The sequence below is a fragment of the Zingiber officinale genome, chromosome 7A, assembly GCF_018446385.1.
Source record: "Zingiber officinale cultivar Zhangliang chromosome 7A, Zo_v1.1, whole genome shotgun sequence".
Taxonomy (NCBI): Eukaryota; Viridiplantae; Streptophyta; class Magnoliopsida; order Zingiberales; family Zingiberaceae; genus Zingiber; species Zingiber officinale.
The window spans coordinates 38,161,252-38,179,813 of record NC_055998.1 but is presented as its reverse complement, the minus strand read 5'-3'; the positions used below and the strand labels follow the sequence as shown (position 1 = coordinate 38,179,813).

The following is an 18,562-nucleotide window of genomic DNA, read 5'->3' as shown; positions in this document are numbered from 1 at the left end:
TGGGAGCGAACAGAATACTTTTGTTCGTTCGGTTAGTATGGAGCAGTTGACTGATGGAAGTATCAATCGACTGGTATCGAGTCATTGGGTTGTAACGGTCGAATCTCCATAGAGGACAGTTGACTGATGGTTTTGGCAGTAGACTGGCAGGCGGGGTTTTCCAACTTGTGGCCTATATAACAAAGCATTAGAAGCTTGGTTAAGGTTGACGAAATAGAGATGGTTAACCCCTATTAGTAGTCTTCCAAAGCCTCCAAGCTATTCTTGTGATCTAAGAGTATTTAGATCAAGGTTGTGGTGAGGTTTCTCCACTGAGAAGGAGGTTTGAGCTAGCCGGAGGTTTTCGGAGAGTCATCCACCTACGGATTGAGATCGTCCATCTTACAGACAACCGTGGAGTATGAGCCCTAATCTCCGAACCACGTAAACGCTTTGTGTTATGGTTTGTTTTTAGTTTATTGTCTTTCCTTATTGTTTATAGGATTTAGTTTTCTTCTTGTTAGTTTGTATTTTTATTTTCCGCTGCGTATTAACAATGTAGGAAGTAACGATTTGAATGAGACACTATTCACCCCCTCCCCCCCTCCTCTAGCGAACATCAAGATCCCAACACTAGCATGTGTTGTTACAACTACAATACCAATGTAGCGGCTATGAACATATAGTTACTAAAATGTTGTAATAATTATGAAATCATAGTGGATACAACTATAATGTTATAGTTGCTACAACTATAATATTATAGTAACTGCTACAAAGTTGTAAAAATTACAACTGTAATCCATGTATAAGAGGAATCAGGAATTGATTTTTTAATTGGGAGAAGAGTGACAATCCCATCGATAAGTTGTTTTCTCAAAAACTTTAAAGTCTAAACTTGTAAACCTTAAAATGAACTAATCGATGAACTTTTGTTGTGTGTATGCTACATGTTTCAAGTGATCAATGAGTAATTGAATAGTTATGATTTATCCTTCTAAAATTTGATGAGATAATTAAGAAATAGACTACATATTTCGTGTAGAAATTGGTGCTAAACAAAAGTAGTTGTCTTTATTGATGAATCCAAAAAAAAAAATTGTAAGAAAATAAAGAGTACAAAGTCTTATATAGTTAATTATCAGAAAACCTAAATCCTAAATTGAAAAAGTAAAAGACTAAATTACCCTCAATGCTATAAACAAATAATGCTAATTATATAATCTAACATCTCCCTTCAAACTCACGATGCTATAGCCAGAAGCATTGAGAGTTTTTCAGATAAAAATTAGAAGCACGAAGCGGAATGAAGCTTGGTAAACATATCAGCTATCTGAGTGAGGAAGGAACAAAAGACAATGTGATAGTGTCAATCTGTAGATGATGACGAGTGAAATGACAATCTATCTCAATCTACTTCATTCTCTCATGAAAAATTATATTGTGCGCAATCTGAATAGAACTCTGATTATCACAATGAAGAGTAGTAGGTTTTTGAAGAAAAATTTCCATATCTGCAAGCAACCAACGTAGTCAAACAATCTCACAAGTAGTGGTAGCCATGACACGATACTCAGTTTCTCTGGAGGATCTCGAAATAACATCTTGCTTCTTATTTTTCCAAGAGATAAGAGAATCTTCAAGAAAAATACAGAAGTCAGTGGTCGACTTATGATTCGTAAGGTCACCCGCCCAATCAGCATCAGAATATGCACAGAGCTCTAATGAGGAAGTAGAAGGGAATAAGAGACTTTGCAACTGAGTTCCCTAAAGATACCGAAGAATGCGAAGAATAGAAGCTTAATGAACTGTAGTCGGTGCAGCGACAAACTAACTAACCACATGTACAACATACGCAATATCAGGACGAGACACAGTGAGATAAACTAAGCTTCCCACAACCGTACGGTAGAGGTTAGGAACTAGCAAAGGAGAATTATCTGATGGAGAGTACCTAGCATTAGTCTCAAGGGGAGTATCAACTATCCTGTTGTCAGTGAGACGTGCACGCTCAAAAAGATCAGCTATGTACTTTGACTGAGACAAGAGATAACCTTTAGGTGAAGAGGCGATCTCAATCCCCAGAAAATAGTGCAGTAAACCCAAGTCTTTCATAAAAAAACAACGAACTAATTCAAATTTCAAAGACTCAATTCCATCAAAATCATCACCAGTAATTATCATATCATCAACATATAAAGACAAAAGTATATGACCTGCACACGTGCACTTGACAAATAAAGCTAAATCATGATTACTGAGATGAAAGTCAAGCGAGGTAACCACCGTGGAGAACTTGGCAAACCAAGTACATGGTGCATGTGTGAGTCCATAGAGAGTTTTGTGAAGCCTGCAAACATTACTAGATCGGTGAGCAACTCCAGGAGGGGGCAACATATACACTTCTTCTTGAATATCACCATTCAAGAAAGTATTTTTGACATCCATCTAAGATATCTTCCATTGACAAATAAAGGCAACAACAATTAACATTTGAACAGTGGTCATTTTAGCAACAAGGGCAAAAGTTTTCTCATAATCCATGTCATACTCCTAAGAGTAACCTTTAGCAACAAGAAGAGCTTTTGTACCGTTCGACAGAACCATCAGATTTAGTTTTGATCTTATAGACCTAACAAGAATCAATGACACGTTTCCCTGGTGACAGAGGTACCAAATCCCAAGTATGAGTATGATGCAGAGCAATTAATTCCTTGTCCATAGCATTCTGCCAAAGAGGATTACCAATAGCTTCTCTATAGGACAAAGGCTCAGAAATATGATGAATAGAGGCAACAAAAGAGGCAAAAGAAGTAGAATAACAAGAATAAGTAAAATCAGGTAGTTTAGTAGACTTACGAAGATGTGTAGATTGACGAATAGGATTGTCCATAATCTCTAGAGGTGAAGGAACAGTCGTAGGAGGCAGAGGGGGAGGAGATGTCTCGAGAATACCAGATTCAGTGAAGCCGTCATATGGAAGAGTAGCCGTGGGGGAGGCTTCGTCAATGTCGGTACTGAAGGGATCAATGCGAATAAGATCTGCATGAGTCATGTCATGTGATAGAAGAGATATGAAGAAGATAGGAATATGCTCAAGAAACACAACATGACGAAAAACATATAATTTTTTACTAATTGGATCAAAACAACGATATCCCTTTTGACCAACACCATAACCAAGGAAGACACACAAAGCATATTTAGAGGATAACTTATCACGCTCAACGTGTGGTCAGAGAACAAAACAGGTACAACCAAAAAGATGTAAAGAGGAATAATCATGAGCTTGACCATATAGTTTTTGAAAATGAGACAAACCTGAATTGTGAGAAGTTGGAATCATATTAATTATATAAGTAGCAGTAAGAACTGCTTCTCCCCAAAAAATACTAGGAACATCTGCAGACAATATGAATGAACGAGTTGTCTCAATAAGATGTCTATGCTTTCTCTCTGCAACCCCATTCTGTTCAGGTGTTTCTCGACATGAGGTTTTGATGTATAGTACCTTCTGATGCAAGTAAATGAGAAAATTATTGGAAGTGTATTCCCCCCCTAAATCATAATGAAAACACTTGATAACTACTGAATGTTGAGTTTTGACAAGAGCTTTAAAGTTATTGAAAATGGTAAGATAATCATATCTGTGTTTCATAAGATAAACCTAAGTATAGCGAGTGCAATCATCAATAAAAGAAACATAATATCTTGATTCCCTTTTTGTAGTAACAGGAGAAGACCCTCATACATCAGAATGAACAAGATCAAAAGTATTAGGAGAAAAAGATAGACTTTTATTAAAAGGTAATGCAGAAAATTTTGTTAATTTACAACCATTACAATCTGAAATATCATGACATTTTAAAATTCCTAATACTCCAGAAGAAGCTAAAAATTATAAACGAGATGCTAAAACATGACCTAGACGAGTATGCCACAAATAAAAATTAGAAGAATAACGACTCAATCAGAAAGATGACAAATGTACACTAGAAGCTGCGACATCTGGTACTTGAAGCTTATCTAAGACATAGAGTCCCTCTTGCCTACGGTCTATCCCAATCACCTTCTGAGATCACGGGTCTTGATGAAGAAAAAAAGATTAACTATCCAGACTCAGATAATTGACTAATAGAAACAAGATTAAGTATAAGACTAGGAATATAATAGATATCATGAAAAGACAAGCAAGTTGTAACAACAGAACCAACACCTAATAATGGCATTGGAGTACCATCAGTCGTCATAACTGATAAAGATGAATTAGAAGATAAAGAGATAAAAGATGATAAGTTAGGTGACATATGATGAGAGGCTCCAGAATCTAAGATCCATAAAGAGGAAGATATACCTGATGTACTGGAGGATGGAAACCCTATATGAGAAGAAGCAGACATGGTAGAGGGCTGTGAAACAAGAAATTGTTGAAACTGCTCAAGCATATAAGGATCTAAAGAGGGGACAACCACTGCATTACTAGACTGAGATAGTCTATTTGACAACTATTGTGGTTGATTACCAGATTTCCATGAAGCATTCTGATGTAGCAATGGTGGCTGTTGAGGTTGTTGCTACTGATATTACTGTTGTGGTGGTCATTTTTATTGCTACGGTAGTTTACCTTTGTTCAACAATAATGGACATTGAGACTTCCAATATCCTTTTTCTTTGCAATAAGCACACTCATCACTAGAAACCTTCGAAGTCGACCTACTTTGATTATACAGCATAGACTGTTGTGGTGCTATAAAAATAGATGGTGTAGATGGTGCAACAGTCCTCTTATCAACCTGAGACTTAAGACAAATCTCCTCAGCTAGCAATTCATATACTACTGAATCAACGGAAGGAAGAGGACTGCGATATAAAATTGTTCCACATAATCCTTTAAAGTCATCACAAAGAGCCATCAAGAATTGGACCAGACGTTACTCTTCTCTACGAGTGACATAAGCTGGGAATGCTCGCAATTCTGAGGATTCTGTGAGTGCTAACTGGTCCCATAGTTTCGACATGGTAGAATAAAAATCTTGTATCCCCATATCTTGCTGTCGAAGTGCACGTATATCTGTTTCTAATTGATATTGTTTGGCAAAGTTAGACTACGTGTATAATCTTGCCAGATGATCCCAAACCTCTTTGGTTGTCTCGTACTTGGCCAATTGAGCACCAATGGAGTGTGAAATATAATTATTGATCCATGTAATAATCTTCGCATTATCGGTCTCCCAAACATCCAACGACTTTGCATAATCATCAGCATTAATGTCCATAGGTTGAACTCGCACACCTGAAATATATACCCACATAGATATTCCTCGTAAAAAATTTTTCATAACATATCTCAATACGAATAATTTTTTTCATCCAATCGTACACTGATCGATTGAAGTGAATCTTCTGTGCGACCACTCATGATGATAGAACAAATTGTGTTCACGAATAATCGAACACCAAACAAAACCAAGTATTGCAAAAATAAAAGAAACTCAATAAAAATTGTACAGTTGCACCAAAATTTTTTTTCCGAACTTCACCTCGAACCCCGAGCCCCGAGCGGGGGCGCGTTGCCCCCCGCACCCCCAGCGAACTCTCTGTGCGAAAACTGTGAATCGAATTAACAGTTCTTCAATCTAATTATTAAAAATATAGAGATAAAAGACTCTGATACCATGTAGAAATTGATGACAAAGAAAAAGTAGTCAGTCTTTATTGATGAATCCAAAAAAAGGTTGTAAGAAAATAAAGAGTGCAAAGTTTTATATAGTTAATTATTAAAAAACTTATACCCTAAATTGAAATGATAAAAGACTAAATTACCCTCAAACCTATAAACAAATAATTCTAATTATATAGTCTAACATTTCAGATATATCTACTATATTAAACGTCTTTGTAACACTAATAAAAGAAGTAAAACATTAAACGAGAAATTTATATGTCCAAATAATTCAGCAATTAATTGAATAATTATGATATATTAAATTCATCCCTCTAAGTTGTAACAGTTACGAAATCGTAGCTGCTATAATATAGAGTTTTATTGCTTGATTGGAGTAGCTATGATTTTATAGGTGCTACAATGTGACCGGATTTAGGCAAAAAATAAGAGGGAGTGCACACTCTAAAAAAAAACTCTCATTTGCGACAAAAATTTTAGAAAAATTCATTGCAAAAAATTTTGTGACAAATTTTGCAATAAATTTTTTTTCATTTGCAAATAGGTCGTCGCAAAATTTTACGATGAAAAAAATAAAAGTTTGTCGTAAATTTTACAACGAATAATACTTTGTGCCAAAATTCATTACAAACTAGTGATTAATTTTATGATTAATATTGTTTTCGTTATAGATTTGGCGACAAAATCACAAATTTGACAATGAAAATTGAGAAAACTATCCTTGAATTAGGATTTGACCCTGATCCAATTCCTTCATTTTTAAATACAAGAAGAATTCGAAAATTTTAGCATTGGATTTTGTGACAATGAGTTTTTTAGCCAGCAATTTTGCTACAAAATATTTTATTGTTAATTTTGTTTTTGATTAACGATGATTTTTTTTATCACTAATTTTGTTATTGATTTAAGATGAATTTTTTCCATTGCTAAGTTTATCACTAAATATATACATATATTTTTTTTAGTAGGGCAGGGAGCGCATGATATCTGTAGCATTTTACAGAGTATATGACACCCTTTTAATAAAAAATTAAAGTGAAATGCTATTTGACAATTCCCCATTTTTTTTTTTTTTTACCCAAACTCAATCGGCAAAGGACAGTAGCCAAAGTCCAAACCATAAAATCTGGTCAAATCAGAAACATGGACGGCTGTGAACGAAACAACACGTTATTATTTGAAATGGATTTTGCAGAGGATCTACAGACCGACGCTTAGACATACTTGCATATCAAGTCACGCTCTGGTCAACCGCGAGGGTACGCTCTCGACCACCATCGATGTACACGACGAACCGATTTTTGGACTCCTCGAGTCGTTTGAGCTCCTCGCGCAGCAATCTGCGCTTCTCCGCGACCAAGGAGGCGATCTAACGCCAGTTCCTCCTCAAGCGATCGATGAATCGATCATCCTTCATTTAATCCTCTGTTGTTGGATTTGAATCGAAGTATCTGTCGCCCCTCGCAAATCTGTCGATGGGAACGCCGGAATTCCCTCATCTAGGGAAGCATTGCAGCGTCTCCGACTGCAGGCAGATCGATTTCCTTCCCTTCACCTGTGATCGCTGCAATCAGGTAACCGAGTTTAGTGGTTCGCCCTCGTAAACTTCTCTCTTCCCTATGTTAGTTTTTCTTTTTCCCGTTTGTCCAGTTTCATAGAAATACCCGGTTGGATTTGAAGATAAGGTTCCTTGAATGCTAATTTTGACGCTAGGGCTTATTCTGTAAGTTGGATTGCTCAGTATTTTGAGAGTAGGACCTTATTTTCATGATTTACAACAAAAATGATTTTTTTTTCTCAACAGTGATAGGAGAAGAGGGATTTCTGTGCAGAACATACTCTGAAATGCTGAGTTGGAAATGCATAGTTTGATCTGCACACTCTACTCCTTCCATAATTCATGATCCAGTTCTAGCTTCTCAACTGATAGATGTAGGAACATATCTTATCTTCATTTTCAGGCGGTAGGTGGCCGAATCCATTGCATAATGCATATACGATATGTGAGAGCATTTGCAGTTGGCATTAAGAAGTATTAAATAATGTATATAAGTTGATAAAAATTTATATTGGGGAATTGGTATTGGGAAAATTGATGTTTACTAATAGGCCCTCTTATTAATGATATTACATTTAGCTTCTTATGTTTATAATTTTTGCCAAATTAACTTAATATATGCAGAAAGCTAGCTTATCATGAATATATACTAAATTTGAAGACTTGTTGACGTTTTGGTTAGCAAACCTACTAATTGATATTTGAGCTGACAAGTGAGATGACAATTTCATTAAATTGCACTTTCTATACCCAGTGTTTAAGTGCTCTTCCCCGTTGCTTAGACTACGACTTTGTCTCATAGAAGTCACCAATAACTAGCCATGGCTTTATAAAGGTATTCACAGTTTCTTTTGGCAAGTCCCATAGATCCTTTTGTTTACATACACCCTGGATAATTGCCAACTACCCATCCCTCCTTTCTAAATTGAAGCATGTATCACCTCTGAGTGAGATGCCTTAATTGGTAATGCAATCTGTGGTAGCTACCAAATCAAATACCTCCAACAAAGCCATGAGCTTCAGCTTCACTCCTGTACGTTCAATAGGTTGGGAAAGCTGCTTCAACTTCTCTGCAGTTTTACCATGGATCTTTGGCTTTGTAAAAGTACAATATTTGACTAATTCTTTCTATTAAGAATCTGTAATGAATTGTGTAAAGAGGGTTTGTTCCTCCCCTACTGTTTCAAGAAACTACTACCATCAAGACAAAATTGCAGTTTTGGACAAAAATTGTTTCATGTCTTTACACATCCTGGGGTTCTTTAAATCTTCCTATGGGAGATCTCCAAGCGATCATTTGCCTGGGGTGCATTTGACACTATAGGATTAGTTTTTTTTTTCATCTCTCAACATGTTATCAACTAACAAGTATCCATTCCCATTCTCTTCAGAACTCTTCACTTCATTAGGGTTCTTCATGCATCTTCCTGCACTGATCAGCCACAGCATGTGTTTCCCTGTGGAGTTACGAAAACCATAACCTTTATTTATCTTAAATGGATGCTACAACAACAAAGACTTCTTAGTTTCCAACTTCAACATAGTTCTTTGCGGTGATTTGCAATTTAACCGTATAGGAAGGATCCAATGGCTCATTTATTGAACTAGCACCTTCCCTCCAAGAGAATTTTGTCAAACCCTATTTTGAATTGGAAAAATGGAATTGTGATGTACCTTTTCGCTGCAAAACTGACAGCTTTGCTGCCAAACCCATAAAAAAAGACTTTTGTTATCCAGTCTATTGACATTTGAAGCTTTCTTGATATTTTTCATTACCTCGAGTTTTGAACCTATAAGAGATGTCGATCCTATACCTGTTTGACGACTGCCAGCACCAGTAGTATCCCCTGGAAGTTTCTAATTCTGTTGTATCTCCTCATAGGTTTCTATTGCAACTTCCTAAGCCATTAATTGTTCTTGGTATCATCATCCCGGTGTCTGATTAGTAGTTGCTGCGATATTAGTCAAAGTTTGAACAAATCAGTGTTTATTGCTTATTCTGAACCATTAAGTGGACCTCTGCTTGTGATGCCTTGCTCATTTCCTTCATCATCTTTTTAGGGTGAGCTTGTCAGATTTTTCATCAATCGTGTATATTTTTTCAGCACTTGTTGCTGTGCCTAATCATCTCATATGTAAAATGAATATTGTATTGGCTTTTATATTCAATTTGATAAATATTTATGTCCAACTTAAAACTTGAAATAAGGCTCTTTGTCTAATCAATCTCTATACAAAATGACCCCTAATCACTTAATTGGTAATTTTATCAAGTTTTATTGTTTTCCAATGTCATTGCCAATCAAAGTGAGAAAGAAGTGATTTTTGAAATTCCATTGGCAACTTAAGAATTCTTATAGTGATTCAACATAATTTGCAAGCCATCAGAAAAGGTATAATTATCATGTCGCTCTTAGAACCCTTTACCCAAACATTAAAATGTCACACTGGACCACTTGCAGCTAATTGCTCCTGAAAAGTGCAGATACAAGCATGAAAAAAAACTAAATCTGAGGTGAGGCAATTTAATATTGTGGATCCATATGTGACTTTTTCACAATACATCATGGCACTAAAATCTAAAGTGACCTAGACTGTGTCCAAATTGGTATTGATTTGGTTAAACTAGATTTGTCAGATAGACAAACAAGAAGCAAGTTTTTAAGTATTATTTAGTTCAAGATATTCACTTTTTGTTATGTATCATCACAAACAAGAAGGGAATATTAACAAAGATGACATTAATAAGATCAAAAAATATGGTTGAAATAGCGAGATGCTTTTGGTGTCTTGTGTGATCATCATGTCCATTCTTAGCTAATAGAGAATTTAATGGCACTATGATATGACTTGCTATACTTTGACCCGAAGTGTTTGATTGTTAGGAAGCAACACATACAAAAAGCAAACACAGTATAGATGATAATGCTAAAATGAATACATTTATGGAGTTACTAGAAGGGATATATTAAAAAAAAATCTAATATTATAAAGTAGTTAAGTTTAGCTCTTTATAGTTGATAAACTGTGAATACGAACATATTTAAAGTTGACTACTTACTATATGCTATAGTTAGAATTAAATGTATTAGATTGGAAAGTGTAAAGGGTAGTGTGATCATAGAAAAAACTTTAGATTACAACAACAATGGCGTAGAAGGATCTATATAGCCGACCCGAGAGTAACACACTTGACGATGATGATTAATTTATTTATTATATGGATTGCGACAGTTGGTTAACATATATCATGTAATATATTATGTGTTTTGTATTATATTTATCACAATTTTCATAGAATTGCAGATCAATTAGGATATTTATCAAATGCTACACGTGAGTTTAATTTATCAGTACTGCTTAGGTTGATTACTTACAGATATTATATGAGATATATGCAAACTCCTTTTATTTTGATACGTGATTTATGCATTATTGTCAATATAATTAATATTATTTTTTTTGACAAAATATGGACCACATTTGCCTCCACATATCTGTCCATGTACTGTGGATGCGTTGTGCAATTTCTCGATTATGCCACTTGCATATACTCTAAAAATTTTGGACACAATTGATAGATTCATGCTCCACATGAGATTAAGCTGTGTTATAATACTCTGGGACTAAAACTCCCTCATTAGATGGGAAATTACTCTCTTATAAAGTATAAGATTGTAACCATGCTAGAGAGGCCACATAAAGTGAAGTTTCAAAAGAATGCTCGAGATAGATACAAGTAAAAAAAAATAGTAGCGTCAGGTTACTCCAAATCTCCAGCGTTCCTGCCTATTGTAACTTCTCATATGCTGATCAACTCCACTGTTCTAACACTACGACTGGAAAAATGTTCAGTCTATCTTTTTTCCATTCTTTTTCATCTGGAATTAGAGTTCTTATATTTTGTAATTATATTGCAAGGTTTGCTGTCTGCAACACAGAAGTTACACCAATCATGGATGCCCTAATGCCAGTCAAAATGATGTGACTGTTTTAATTTGCCCACTATGTGCTAAGGGAGTTCGTCTGGTCCTTGATCAAGACCCAAACATAACTTGGGAGTCACATGTTAATACTGATTGTGACCCTTCAAACTACCAAAGAGCAACTAAGAAAAGACATTGTTCTGTCCCCGGATGCAAAGAAGTGCTAAACTTATCCAACTCCATCAGATGCAGAGATTGTACTAAAGAACACTGTTTGAAGCATAGATTTGGGGCTGAGCACAGTTGTCAAGGGACTAAGAAACCTGAATCTGGTTTTCCATTTGCTGGTCTATTGAGTAGGAGCCAGAAAGGGAAATCACCACAAAGTAGCAGTTCTACTTCCTCATGGTGGGGTTCTGGCTTCATGAATGCAGTCTCAAATGCACGTGCCTCGGCTGAATCAGGCATGCTGAAATTTAGTAATGCAACAGCACAAGCGTTACAGAAGGCAAGAAGTGGAGTTGCAGAAGGCATCAACAGCGGTGAACTTGTGGAACTGTGCATTCATTGTCAAGCGAGGTTTTCATCTGTTTCTGATTTGATTGAGCACGTTGAGAGATATCATCAACAAAGTTCTAAACCAGGAGTCAATAAAGTGATAATTGATGTTTGCCCAAAATGTAGCAGAGGATTTAGGGATCCTGTAGCATTGGTGGAGCATGTTGAAAGAGACCATGGAGGAACTTCAATCGCAAAATAGTAAGTTTGAATTCTTTCTACATTCTTTAAGTTTAGAAGTATGCTATATTGCATAGTTATTATGTTACAGGATATGAAATTAGAAGTATGCTATATTGTTTGATTATTATGTTACAGGACATGAAACAATCCTCTATTCTTAGATCCTTAGCGCATATATATATATATATATATATAGTTTTAATATACTGCCTGATTCCCATGCCATACTCCCATGCCCGACTGAATGTGCAAGGAGTTCAGAAGTATGAGTAAGTTGCAAACGGAGTTGCGCAACATAACATTAATCTCTCTCTCTCTCTCTCTCTCTCTCTCTCTATATATATATATATATATATATATATATATATATATATATATACTTTAGATGTGTGTTTCATTCACCTACCCATTAATACCACTCAAGATGAGTATATATATATATATATACTTTAGATGCGTGTTTCATTCACCTACCCATTAATGCCACCCAAGATGAGCACTTTATATTAGAGTGGGCAGAATGTTAAAGTCACACACCAACAATTTTACCATTGCATTAAGACTCTCCTTCATTCATGTATTGATATTATTTTACTATTTTATTTTTCCAAAAATTTAGATGACACCCTTATGCTCAAAATCATCTCCTATTTTAATTATAATCACGGGTGCCCCATGATTCATAATATGTCTATTATTCTTTTTGCAATGAAATACTTCACCTTTACCAATTTGAAGGAATATTTTTTTAAAATTTCTTCACTAACTTTAGATTACTCCAAGAGAGTATTCACATTTAAATTGAGAAAGAAGAATTACAATTTACATTTGAAAATTTCAAAATAATAAAAATGAAACCGATCACTTTTGCTAACTTTAGATAAAAACTTTCCCTATTGTCATAGTTTAGGAGTGATATAGTCCCCCTTTCATTATAATCAAAATAGGATGTTTCTTTGATAGTTTTAAAAATAAAGGGCACCATTCTCATTTTTGCTCTTTTCATTTTACCACCACCTTTATATCTGACCTATAGTTATTAAAAACGCTCGCCTCGTTGTGCAAGGCATAGCCAGGCGAGTCTCTTGCGCATCATCACCTTAAGCGTGCGCCTTGTGAGAGGCACCAGATGTTTCAAATTTGTATAGCTAAATCTTCATCGATTTCATAAGACCAAGTGCCTTAAGTGTGCGCCTTGTGAGAGGCACCAGGCGCACTTAAGGCACTTGGTTTTACGAAATCGATGAAGATTCGGCTATACAAATTTAAAACATCTGGTGATGATAACAATGACATGATTGAAAAAGATGATGAAGATTTTGATGATTTAGATATTTGAAGTTTTTTTTTAATTTGAATTGTGTATAACGTATTTATTTACTAGTGAATTTTATATTTACATTATTGTTTAATATTTTATCCACTATAATTTTGTTAGTAAAATATTTTAGTAGAAATTCCCTATATATATGTTTGAATTGTAAAAATTTAAACCTCGAGCGCCTTAATTAGATAAGGTGTGTGCCTCACCTTGTGCATTGCGCCTCAAGTCCCACAACACGTATACGCTTTTAGGCGCCTCACACCTTAAATTACTATGATCTAGCTCCTACTTCTAGCTTGGCTGCAGCTGAAGTTTCTTTTAATGGAGTTGGAACCAGTAATTTCACAATCAAGATAGCCTTTCCTAGTCAATCTATGACTTTCAAGATTATGTATCAAATCGACTCTAGATATTACTAAAATTCTTAATTAAGACAAACAGCCAAGTTTAGCAAGGCCAGCACAACTGAATTAAATTTGATGAACAATTCGTACAATTCTCCATTCGATAATATTTCGTTCATTATTCAATTTTAACTAATTCATAATTGTCATTTGTCACATCACTGGTTGAATAGACTTCCTTTTGCAATGATCTAGTTTCTAAAGCATGAGTTGGAGTTGTAACCAATTACTTTCTTTGTTATGTCTCAGGTGTAGTGATTCTTCCTTAAACAATTATGACCTTGTTAACTTTGTTCTTAAATCATCTTGCGTAATATCTTTTTAGTGGCCACAACATATTGACAGTGGATTGCCTGTAATTGGCTTACGCAAATGGGTTATACCTTTGAGTTATTGTGCCAGACTGCCAGTTAATTTTCCATGTGTATATACCTACTTGCTAATTTATAATATCTACCTTACTAGTATGTCACGTATTTCTTATTATCCTCTTGCAGGACAAATTATTTTTGAGGTTCTCTGTGGAGACAATTAAAAGTTTGTGTACCAGGAAAATGAGGTACAAATTAACTTTGAGAATCATCTTCCTTAAGCTTTAGGAATGACTCAAGTTGTATCATAAAGTTTTTGGTCTAATTGTCAAGCGATTTGATGACTAATGTTATTATCTAAACCTTGAAAAAGTTCCTGGGCGGCTAGGTTTTTTCTTCCTCCAAAACTATATTACACAAATTTTAATTTAAATTTTACAAGTCTCTTTACACCTGGCGCATACCCTTAGACGCATATATTAAATTTGTTGTGCAGCCAGGTGAGTAATAAATTCTTTTTAAGTTGAGGACAACTGATAGAGTTCTTTTGATAAAACATTTTTTAATGTTTTTTTTTTAATTCCTTTAATTATTAAAAGGAGTATTATCATGCCATGTTTTGATGCTGTATGTGATGGATGATAAGTCAATTGTGTACTTTGTGGCAGAAATGCCTTCTCCAGTAGTTTATTTTGGATTTTATACTAAATCTTGGTACACCAATTGCTTAGTTCAGAACTTTCCAAGCACAACAAAAACTGATATTTTATCCCACTAAATAGAATCCTATTATTATTATTATTATTATTTAAATAAAATTTATTTTATTTTATTATTATTAATTAAATATTTTTTTACCTTTCTTGGTATGTGTATTTGCCACTGTCTTTCATTGAAAATTAGAATATTTATTAATCATTTAAGTGCATGTAATTTTAAATGTCTCTTTTAAAATTTGTTCTTAATAAGTTTTATTTTATTTTTATATATTTTTATTTGTTATCATATGTTCATTTACTTTAATATTTTCATCTATACATAATATAATATTATAACATAACACATCTCATCATCATATTGTAGAATTTTCTATTAAACTTTAGAAATATATCTTATGATCATTAAAAAATACCTTATGTCTTCCTTCATTTCAGTTATCTTGTTTATATTTTATGTTAACATCTTTATCAATTTTTTTTTTACTATTTTATAAAAATAATTTTAGATATTTAAATCTTTTAACTATAATTAACTTGACATGTCCTATCTTAATAATTAATTTTTTTATGCCTATTACTTACTAAACTTAAATTTAATATTCTTTGACTTTATAAAACCTAGAACCTCTAACTTTCAATATCTCCCATCAAAATTTAAATTTAACAATTTTTTTAGTCTCATTATTATAATTAGGGCGGTAAACGAATTGAGCGTGAACTTTTCGAGTCAGTTCGAAAAATATTCGATTTGTATTCGAATTTATCGAATTCGAGTCCAAATTATATTGTTCAATAGTTCATGAGCCGTTCGTGAGTTTTAATATTTTATTAATATAAATTAAATATATATTAAATAAATAAATTTTGAATCTTTTGAGTATCTATTTTTAACAATAATTTGAATAGTTCGCGAACATCTTCGAATCTTTTAAGCCTAACTCGAACATAAAATTTTAAATTTTTTGAACTTCGAATCGAGCTCCAATTTGAATATACCTTTTTCAAGCTAAATTCGAACATTAAATGTTTCAAAATATTCGACTTGATTTAATTCGTTTATACTTCTAATTATAATATCTTCTGTAAATAATATATATCATGATAAATTATTTTAAACATATCCAATGGGTTAATTCATAACAGTATTAAAAAAATATAGATTAAGAGTCATCTTTATTTTTTATAGAAAATACTTTCATTCTTTATTTTTATAGAAAATATTTTCATTAATCCATTTAGAATATTTACTCTTCCTTTTTTACTTTTTTATATAATTTATCTCAAGACTATATATATCTAGAGTTATGTTATCCTACGCAGCGTGCCCAATAGGATTGCAAACGAATCGAGTCAGCTCGTGAGTTTTTCGAGCCGGCTCGAAAATTATTCAATTTGTATTCGAATTTATTGAATTCGAGTTGAACTCGAACATGTTCGAACTTTTTTTCGAGTCGAACTCGAGTCCAAATTTTATTATTCAAGCCGTTCGCGAACCGCTCGCAAGCCTTAATATTTATTAATATAAGTTAAATATATATTAAATAAATAAATTTCAAGCCTTTCGAACCTATTTTCGAGTAATAATTCGAATAGTTTGCGAACATGTTCGAATATTTCGAGTCGAACTCGAACTCGAGTCCTAATTCGAACCGAACTCGAACCAGACATTTAAAATTTTTCGAACTTCGAATCAAGCTCGAACTCGAATATACTTATTTCGAGCCGATTTCGAGCCTTACATTTTTCTATATATTCGGCTCGATTCGATTCGTTTGCACCCCTAGTGCACAGTGTCCGACTATGCACGTCACGCAGGAAATCAGTATTTTTTTTCTTTTATTTTTTTTTTAAATTTTGAATTAAAAAAATTTAAAATCGAAATAATAGATATTCATTATTTTATTTTTTTTATTTTTTTAAAATTTTGAATTAAAAAAATTAATTAAAATATTTTTAAAAAATTTATTTTAGGATTCATGACTCCCAATTGGATTATAATTTTCAAACTATTTTTTTTTAATTTTACCTCTAGAGTTTAGACATCCTAATTAGATTATAGTGTTTAGTAAAAAAAATTAAAAATAAAATATATTTAAATATTTATGGAGTATTATAATGTGTTTAGGAGATATATTTATATATTAAGGATTTATATATAGAAATATTGATTTTTTTTAATTCAAAATTTTAAAAAAATTAAAAAGGGAAAAAAAATACTGATTTTGACATGCGCAGGATAACATAACACACACACACTCACTCACACACACACACACTCACTCTCTCTCTCTCTCTCTCTCTATATATATATATATATAAATATATATATATATATATATATATATATATATATATATATATATATATATATATATATATATATATATTTATTACGTAGAAGTTTTATTTTATTTTCGATATTTTTGATCGATTATCTAAGAAAATATATCACTTCCCTCGTCAACCTTTTAAATATTAATCTAAATTAATTTCCAATTACCTTAATTTTTTAATCATTTTAATCATTTTTTCTAAAGATATAAAATTTCATGGTATGAGTTATAAAGTTAATGCCGTAGTCGAACAAATTTCAACATAGCCCGTAAACAATTGGCATCAGTTGAGATCCAAGGAAATGAGAGCTCATTACCTCATGACTGCTAAAGCCCAAATTCCACGCACAATTACAATTCTAAACAACATCATCTGCATGATAGAATTAAATCATCATCGGACTAAGTTTTTGTACTTGCTAATAGTCCTTATTGAATATAGATGGCTAGGAGGTCCTCTGGAGTGCCAAAATATAAAAGAAAAAATAATCATTCGGTAAGGCTATTAGAATAATAGTATCTTCACAGCCTTGATGCTGCCAGCTTCTGCTGGATCAAGGGCTTGATGTACTCATGGTATCCATCGGGCACAACTGAATCATTTAGTGGATCATTCCATGCCGCCTCATAGAGGTTGGGATACACATTTCCATCAAAGCGACCAAGAATTGAACCCAGATAGTGATCAGTGTAGTTAAACGCATCGACTAGTGCAACAGCATTAAGGCGAAGCTGCAATGGCCATTGATCCATTTCAATGAAGCTGCCAAGTAATTTCAAATAGGAAACGAAACCCATGGAATTGGGAGGGAAATTAATACAAACCTGGGAATATTGAGATCGAAGTTTCTCATTAGCTAGTGCACCTTGTTTGGGTGTGATGTACCCTGTCGTGATGAAATCGCCAAGGTGCTTATGAACCAGAGAGAGAGCATAGACACTGCAGAGAATCTGGAGCACTTCTTTGACTCCACGTCCTTGTATGTCTTCTTGAACCTTGTCAATGAATCTGAGCATGGTAACATGGAACGAAGGCACTTTGTTATGTTGCTTGATGTAAGTTGAGAGAATCATTAAAAGCTTAGTCAGTGAGCTTGAGTTTTGACGGCGCAAAAGGGGGATGAGATTATATACAAGAGAGATTTGTTTTTTCTCTGGGATTTTAGTATGCTAGAGCCATAAAACAAATGTTCAAAGAACCAGAATTTATTAAGCTGTACTGTAAAAGTAGGTAGGGTTGTTACTTGGATACAATGATTAGTTGACAATGAGCAATTGCCGCCTCCATCAAATCAGCAGAAAGCTCATGGAAACCTGATTGAAAAATTAGTGGACTGTCAAAGGAGAAACAAGCAGAAACCACTTCAGCAGTTTTCGCAACATTCCAACAATATATATTTGATATACTCAAAACAATATCTAAGGAAATAGAAGGGAACTGACCCCAACTAGATCTGCAGTTATTGGAAAAAATAAAAGTAGGTACAACATAGCTAAAACTTGTTTCCATGGTTATGCAACTTGTACTTCTGGTGTTGGAAGTAGATAGCACGTACACGCGCATCTTCTCTATTAGAATGCCAA

The 18,562-nt window shown here is 33.7% G+C and overlaps 2 protein-coding genes across 2 annotated transcripts in view; one reads left to right on the top strand and one right to left on the bottom strand.

Moving 5' to 3' along the window:
• The first annotated feature begins 6,920 nt into the window (after positions 1–6,920).
• Positions 6,921–14,325, top strand: LOC122001340 (zinc finger AN1 and C2H2 domain-containing stress-associated protein 16-like). Its single transcript, XM_042556046.1, has 3 exons — positions 6,921–7,236; positions 11,142–11,905; positions 14,113–14,325. Coding segments are annotated over exons 1-3 (864 nt in total). The 5' UTR covers positions 6,921–7,137; the 3' UTR covers positions 14,114–14,325.
• A 2,940-nt stretch (positions 14,326–17,265) lies between these two features.
• LOC122001339 (peroxisomal acyl-coenzyme A oxidase 1-like) overlaps positions 17,266–18,562 on the bottom strand; it is a 32,358-nt gene continuing 31,061 nt past the window's right edge. Inside the window, exons 12-14 of the mRNA XM_042556045.1 lie at positions 18,223–18,292; positions 17,804–17,987; positions 17,266–17,710 (exon numbers count right to left, since the gene is read on the bottom strand). Coding sequence (XP_042411979.1) covers positions 17,501–17,710; positions 17,804–17,987; positions 18,223–18,292 — 464 coding nt within the window. The 3' untranslated portion in view covers positions 17,266–17,500. The remainder of the gene's footprint in view (positions 17,711–17,803; positions 17,988–18,222; positions 18,293–18,562) is intronic.

What these genes read in the sequence shown, in the direction of transcription:
- LOC122001340 (XM_042556046.1), top strand. Translation starts at nt 7,138, where the DNA reads ATGGGAACGCCGGAATTCCCTCATCTAGGGAAGCATTGCAGCGTCTCC. An exon ending in CCTGTGATCGCTGCAATCAG is followed by an intron (nt 7,237 to 11,141) that starts GTAACCGAGTTT and finishes TTATATTGCAAG; the next exon opens with GTTTGCTGTCTGCAACACAG.